General features: G+C 40.3%; 1 protein-coding gene across 1 annotated transcript in view; it reads right to left on the minus strand.

Moving 5' to 3' along the window:
- nbas (NBAS subunit of NRZ tethering complex) overlaps window positions 1–8,413 on the minus strand; it is a 185,629-nt gene that overhangs the window by 87,166 nt on the left and 90,050 nt on the right. Inside the window, 2 exon segments of the mRNA XM_032542394.1 lie at window positions 5,965–6,075; window positions 6,377–6,600. Of these exon segments, the coding sequence (XP_032398285.1) occupies window positions 5,965–6,075; window positions 6,377–6,600 (335 nt within the window).

Below are 8,413 nucleotides of genomic sequence, written 5' to 3' on the forward strand. Positions count from 1 at the left end.
CGCACGCACGCACGCACGCACGCACGCACGCACAATCCTTAGGATAGAGTCATATAGTATAAGGTAACTCAACTGTGTAGGATCTTTATATTTAAAAAAAAATTGCTTAATTGTGTCTGAGCAGTTGCACTTACACACAAGTAATTATGTAACGGGTCATTTAGAGGGGGCATGATTGTAACGGCACTGTAGTGGCACTTTCTACCAATATGTAGCGTAGTTGTGACATCACAACCATATGTAAGTCCTGATGACTAATTTAAAGGCACAGTTTCCCGTGGATTAAGCATTTTGATACTTTCACAGTATTTAGATAGCACCTCCACCTGCTTTATAATAAAAATAAATCTAATTTTTTACAAAATGGACATTCAAACCTTAGTTAACAAATTATTTTAAATCTGCAGTTACTCATTTTGCCATTTGGGGGCAGCAGAAAAGAAAATTGCAAAAAATTACATTTTATTACATTTGAAATTAGTGTAGGAAGCTTGTTGAGTTGCCTATTTATACACCCAGCTGTTATGAAGCAATATTCGCGTTTCATTTTTCTGTTCACCTGATGAACTTTAAGTCCAAAATTCACTCTCATTTTGGTTCTCAGCCAGTTCCTTGGGGAAATATCTGGCTTTGTAGCTGCTAAACGCTCCACTATGTTCACCCGCTAGTCGCTACCTTTGTCTGACTGCCGTTTGGTGCTGGGCAGGCAGTGTATGGTTTATCACTGAAAACAGCTGCCCACTGCATCTCCAAAGGATGCTAATGGGAGCAGTGAGAGTGAACCAAATGGCTAATGACGCTGACGGAGACGTCATTTATTTTCCAGTTATTCATTCATAAACCAAAGTACTGAACTCATTAAAGTGTTCACCTGATTGTGTCTTGAGCAAAGTGGTGGACAGACCACCAGACAGACAACCTGATATAAAGCCCTGCTGCTCCCTTTTACTTCAGGCAAGAACGTTTTTCTTTTCCTTTCTTAAGTAACATATAATTTCCACACAAAAAAGTTTTTACAAAGTGGCATGTGGCAAATAGAAACAGCGGGTTACATGCGGCGCTCATGGCATAAATTGACTGACTACTTTGTTTGGAGTGTCAAACCTAATTGCCCAAGTGCATTGCATGTCTAAAATTCCCCACCATTTCACTTTAGAAATACTGTACCGCTTTTGAGTTATTGAGTCTATGACTGAAATAAAGTTATGCAGTTGTATTTGCCAGTTTAGCTCCAGCTCTTCCTGGTTCTCCCGAAGGGCTCCAAGAGGCATGCTTACAGTCATGCTCCAGGTCATGGTCATGCTCCAAACCTCGCAGAGTATCCGAGGACAGCACATCAATACTCCCCAAGCAGCAGGTCCAAAAGCAGCTGGACACAAGAATGTACTGTTCCTGTGTGTAGCAACAAGATTATCCTCATTCCCATTGCATGCTACAGTAAAAATTGGCTTTTTATTTATTTATTCTAGGCAGGACAGCTCATCAGCATGCTAAGCACACACTCACAGCAAGATACATTCTTGCAGTAACTTCATGTGAGAGAAATATTGAAGATAAATGAAGTATGTATGGACCAGTATGATGCGGACAACAGCATGTATTTATATTTGGGTGACAGATAGAAGCATGTCCGCATCCTCGTGATTACACCAAAAAGAAGAGTCTCTTTTGTAGAAAATACCTGATATTGAAAATCAACAGTCTTGCTTACAATTCAAATATGGCTTTTTTTCACAAATCAACATTCAGAAGATGCATCATGACATAAAAGAACAATCCTATTAAGACAAAACAGCTATGGTGGTAAGAGGGGTAACTTTGCTGTGGCAGGGGTGACAGCACCTAATGTCTTTCAAGCATTAATATAATTAGCATGTCACAAGGTCCCTGCAAGGTTGGACAAAGCAAAGCAGAAGGATAAAAAAGTGTATTTTATAAAAAAGGAAATGGCATCCTTTAAGGGGGTCATTGCAACTACTATTTGGATTCTGGCATGGCAGAAATTGCACCAATAATTTGCCTTTTTGAGATACGTTATATTGATCCATTACTGTATCAACTAGGAGTCGAAAAGAGCTTATCATCTGGCTGTTACAGACTATTCTGTCATGTCATTGTCCCACCAAGAAAGCCAAAACGTTATGACTGTATGGTGTGCAACACTTCCAATTTCTGGTGTACAGTGATTTGAACATTTATTTGGCAGATAAGGTGACCAGCTGTGCAATTGGAAGGAGCTGGCACAGAATTCAAAGGTGTCCTCTCTGCTGATTTCTTTTTCGGCTCAAAGCAAAACCCATCTTAAGGATGAGTCAGAGGGGAAGGTGCCACAAAAGACTTATTGAGATTTATTTCTCATCATGGGCGAACACTGACAAGCGGTCAGTGGCTGCTGGCGGCTAGCAGGAACTGAAATCAGGAGCTTGTTGTTTGAAATGTCAAACGTGATGTTTGTTTGGATCAGCTGATTTTCAACTGATGCGGAACACATTATGTGTGTGCCCTGCCTGAAGTAATGCAAGTTTAACTCACAACCTATTCTTGTCAACCGAATCTTGACACGCAGCAACAAATCCAGCAAAAACAAGCTGGTTTTAGGGCTTTGCATTTAATTGAATTTCAATTTCGGCTCCCAACAATCACCAAAATAGTATAATCGAGAAAAAAAAGATTATTTTGCCATGTTCTGTTTTGCAAGAACACACTTATTTTGTCTTGTGTTCTGAATGACATGCGCAGTTGGGGGTGCAAGTTGTGTGCATCCACTGGAATTTAAAAAGTCAGCGCGAGTAAAGATGGTAGAAGGAGGGCAGCCACAGCCGTGTTTGGTGAGCAAAAAAGGCAAAACCAGTTAACGTGGTAACAGTTAACGTTAGCTAACCCTGCGGTCCCTCTGTCTCCCCCCCCCCCCGCTGTTGTAGATGTTGTTAATCCCAGACACGCTGTATTCACTTACTGTTTACAGCTTTTTCCAGCTTAGTGGGGGTGCATAGGCCTACCGCTCAAAACCAACATGAAAAACATAGTAATGTTCCCACAGTATTTAGTTTTTTGTTAAATTGTATTAAAATGAGTCAACATGAGTCACGTACCGTTATTCTAAGGTATAGTCTATGTGCTGGATTTTTCCTTAATTAGCTAGCAAATAAGCCCACTGAAGGGAACATTATTGCTCATATTTTAGCACAATGTTTAGTAATGACAGTAGGCTGGTAGTAGTCATAGTGAGTGAAAATGTGACGTGTGATGCAATATTGTGTTATGAAATCTGTAATTGTTCATTAGCTGTGTAAAGTTATGTGTGAAAAGCTGAACCGACTCATAGTAGTAAAACAGATTTTCTTGTGATCCAAAGACTCTTTCTGTGAGATAAAGACACTAAAAGATTATTCCCTGGACACTATCCGTTATATCCAAAGGTTAATGAGTAATTGTGTTAAATAATAGTGATTTCAATATTGACCAAAATAATTGTGATTATTATTTGCTCGATTTCCATAATCGAGCAGCCCTAGCTGGTTGTCGGTCACTTTAGGTGTAAGCTGAAAAGGTAAAATTGTGGAAATTTGTACGACATTAAGTTAATATTAAGTGCACACAAACGGCAATGTCAAACGGAGATCAAGTACAACTGAATTGGCGGGTTATTTCTGAGTAACACGTCAACACCCTTTCCGTATCTGGAGAAGTCAGTTGAATGATTTAATAGTTGTCATTAAAATGTCAATAAAAGTGGCTGAAATTGATGTCTCTAAAGAGACCCTCGTACATCTTCAAAGCCCTACACGCAGAGAGAACAGCTGATGGTGTTTAGCAGTGCATTGATTCCTCTAAAGCGTTTATTCTGTGTTAATAGGACGGTCTCTATCATCCATCTCTTGTTCCTCCATCTATCTGTCCCATCCTCCCCCCCCCCCTTCCCTCCCTGCACACACTGATTCAGTGGTTATTTCTCCACCTAATGACCTTTCTCTACAGCTTGCTTTTTGTAACACCGAACGAATGCTCAGCAGCTTTTTCTACTCATTTGGTCTGAAACACATTTATGCATTTTTCTATCGTCACCCTTTGACCGTATTATTACCACATGCTTAGTTGTTCTGAGAGCTGCAGATCTCTACAGTGACATCAGAACTTTGGCAAAACAATTTATGCTGCTTTTATACACAATACCAATACTGCACTATTGTTGTATTAACTTAAATACCACACATAAAATAAGAACTTTTCTCTTTTGAAATAGAGTCATGTTTGATCGCTCTAATGGAAAGAAACAGATTCCATCTTAATCATATTTGTCAAAAAATTATTATGTCTACATGTTTTGTAAAAATATCAGGAGGATTCGCCTCTTTCTCACTCTGCAGGCTTCCCAGGTGCTCATTCACCCACTTGACATCTCCCATCTGGACTACTGTAACTCCCCCCTCGATGGAGACCCCTACGTCTGAAGGTAATCTGGAACACTTCAACCTCTCAAACACCACTGCTCATCTCCTTTCACTATACTAGCTTCCTGTAGCTCAAGATGCTGGGACTGGCCTACAGGGCAGTGAAAAGGACTTCCTACCTCCAAGCCATGGTCGAACCCTACACTCCAGCCTGACCGTTGCCCCCCTCTACCTCTACCTCAGAGCACCTTGCGGCCACTCATCTCAGCCTTGGCTCTTCTCTGTTCCGGCTCCAATGGTTGAATGAACTCCTTTCTGAAGTCTGGACATCAGAGTAACTTCCCATCTTACTCTAATGCTTATTTGGAAGGGTTGCACTTCCATCTTAAAAGGCATCTAGCTCTAGTTCCTTTTGAGTCTGAATGCACTCATTGTAAGCCACTTTGGACAAAAGTGTCCAATGAATGCAAAATGAATGCAAAGCAATAGGAAACTTAACCCAAGTACTGGCCTCAGGTCAGAACCTGATCCCAGTGCACTGCACTGTGGCTGGCTGCTGCTACTAAACAGAGTCAAAAATGAGTGAAAGAATGTTTTTTATACAGGGATCAATAAAAGTTTAAATTCCATCTCGCACACAAGCTTCTGTCCGTGTGCATCTTTTCCCCCACGCCCGCTTTATTTATATCAGTCCCTGTATCCATCCATCCGTTAAATCAATACGCATATTGCAGATGCTTCTAGTCCCGATTACGGTATGAATATTCTTCACACATTTGTCATGATTTTGAGATTTTGGTAGACACTCTCACACACAGCAGCTGTGGTCGGGTTTCAAGAAGATATAAGGTTGTAATTTATCATTAGGTAGAGTCCATAAACCATTTACCTTATATCAGAATGCGATGGGGGATATTTATCACAGATGCACACACACGTGTCCGCAAAAACACACACACACACACACACACTCAGACTCACTCATCTGCTGAAAAGGCATTCTATTAAAACAAGGAAAGGTGCAGTGCTAGCCAGTTCCCCGGCTATGAAGTCAGAGAGCAAATAAATTATGGAAATAGACTCAGTCACACCCGCATCCTCATTCTCTCTCAAACACACAGATACACACACATATTCACAACATGTTTGATTTACTCTGCGGGTGCTTTGAGTACGCTTTTTACGTGGGCGAGTTTTGTAGTAACTCTGAGGAAGTGGTGCAACTTCAATTTACTTCTTTTTTTTTTGCGTGTGCATTTACTAAACTTAAAAAATAAAAAGTATACATGAGAAACATATGTTTAACTATCCAATTATCAAAACACAAATGCATTTAAGGGCATTGTAAGCAATCAAATTTCTAAACATTTCAAACAGATGAGATGAAAAATTGATATGTGATGGTGGTTTGTATCACTGTGTGTGTGTGTGTGTGTGTGTGTGTGTGTGTGTGTGTGTGTGTGTGTCTGCGGTTGAGTGGTGTGTTTGTGTGTGTGGGTTTGTGTGTCTGATTAGTGGTGTGTGTGTGTGTGTGTGTGTGTGTGTGTGTGTGTGTGTGTGTGTGTGTATTTACCCGCTATCTGTAAAGAGGAACTCGAGGTGAGTCATGTAGACCTCCCACAGAGGAACATTGTACCGCTTAGCCAGAGACAGAGCGATTCGGTACACGTCGTCCTCCAGTGTCCTAAACAGATACACAACATGGAGAGCAGGAACATAACAGATATCAGATAGACAGACAGACAGACAGGTCTACCTAGTATCTCCCTCTATATATATATATATATATATATATATATATATATATATCATCGCATTAAAACAATGGAGCCAAACCTTCCATATGTGAATTGAAAAAAAGCAGACCAAGCAAAGAAAAAAAAGCAGACCAAATAAAGTTAACCCCATTGTACTGTATGCATGATTGTTTCTGAATCTTAAAGTTTAGTCATTCCGCTGAGGAACCATGGTGTTGACAGACTTACTCTGTGAGGCCCAGGATGGTCTCCTTCTTGTAGTCGGGGTCGGAGCTGAAGCGCTGGACGTCCACTCCGCGGCCCAGCCCCTGTAACACCTGGGCCTGGGTAAAGTCCGTGAGCCGCTCGTTGTACACACGCAGCTGGCTGATCAACTTCTGCAGCTCCTCCGGCCAATCCGAATAGGCAGACACGTGCTGTGTGACCAATCGAATCAGCTCCTTTGGATCAGCCTATGAAAAGGGGAATCAATATCATGTTTCCACACAAACTGCTGCTGAATGTGTTATTTCATGCTGGAAGCCTCACAGAGTACATGGATATGAAGTAGACATAAAGCTGAAAGCAACATTTCGTAATACTGAGAATAACTATCATACAAACTCCTCTGAATAAAAGCAAATAAAAACTGGACATGCATATTCCTGCCCCCTTTGCTGTAGGGGAGTGAACATATTGGCTTCAGAAAGTTAAATATTTAGAATTCCTGACAGCTTTATATTTGCCAAAATATAGATTTGTTAAAGTCATTTTGATAAAAAAAAAAAAAGTAAATGTAAATAGAATAAATAAAAACAAGGTTGAATTTATTGTATTTGCTGTATGATGGAGGTGGCCCCGACCTGTGTTATAAATGTTAAGCAAGATAGATGAATATTGTATCATTGGTTAAGCTTCCATTCAAATGTGGAGTTGAGCACCGTAAGAAAAACTGCTGGTGGCGCATATTCTCGAGTTAGGTGCAATTATTACCATTGCAGAGAATGAGTGCAAAACCAGATGATGTAATTAAAAAGCGCCAGTCATACCTGAAACGATGGCAAATCATGTAGGTTTATTTCATGTCATCTGTCCACAAACAAATCTGCTGTCTCCATCTGCTGCTGTTCTGCATCTCTTTAGCAGAAGCTTGAGTAAGATTTAAGTCAAATGCTTCATCGTGGTTTATTCTCTAAGCCATTGCAATTTGTCCAATTTGATTTTTATCAATATACCAACTGTTCTACCTCTGCTTAGTGTAAAAAAAACATATGTTACTCTTTGTATACAATTTAACTCAAAATCCACTACAGAAAACAACAGGAGCAAATCTGACCAACTCCTCCTTAATCTTTTTACTCATATTTGTTTTCAAATGGGTGGTGATGGCGCAGTGGATATGACACACTGTGAACATCAGCCAATGTGTCCCTGACACTTAATGTAAACTGCATCTTTATATGACATTTAGCTGGTGCTTTTATCCAAAGTGACTTACAATTTCTATAAATGTCAGAGGTTGCACGCCCCTTGTCCCCCAGGGGACCATAGTTGCTCCAGGGCAGTGCGACCTCTGACATATATAGAAATTGTAAGTCGTATTGGATAAAAACACCAGCTAAATGACATGTAATGTAAAGATGCAGTTCATACCCTTAAAGTGATACAGGAAGTACATTAAACGTATAGCCATAAGCAAACTCCCCTTACTGTAAACTTAATAATTAAACTATGTGAAAGACTGAGCACTGCATGGTGTCTAAAACTTCACAGGTCTTTTGCTGCTTTGTCGTGACAAACTAATGAGGCTATTTTAAAAAAAATGGCTGTAATTTTCAAAAATCGGCAGAAAAAAGGTAGCCCAACTATCTTGGTACTTACTTCTAGTAATTTTGCTTCCAGGAAGAAATTGACTGCGTGACCGGAGTTAAATCAGGCAACTCAATATGTGCCAAAGCAGGGGTAAATGCACCAGGAACCATAATTGCTACCATGATTCAGGTCTATGGGGAATTCGACAGCAGATCCACATTTATGACTGAAAATGTCATGTGCAGGGAGCGGTTGGTGAATGTTGTAGCTCTCTCATCACCCCTGTTCTAATTAAATGAGCTCCTGAATTTGGTTTTGGCATCTTATATGCTGTCAGCCTGCAGGATGAGATGTTTTATTTGTTGATCTTATTTGCATAAGGTAATTATGGCTGCTGGAAATGTGTGAGCTTGAAAACAGTGTGTGTGAGCGTTTGTGTCTGTGTGTGTGTGTGTGTGTGTGTGTGTGTGTGTG

This window comes from Etheostoma spectabile, chromosome 18 (assembly GCF_008692095.1).
Source record: "Etheostoma spectabile isolate EspeVRDwgs_2016 chromosome 18, UIUC_Espe_1.0, whole genome shotgun sequence".
NCBI lineage: Eukaryota > Metazoa > Chordata > Actinopteri > Perciformes > Percidae > Etheostoma > Etheostoma spectabile.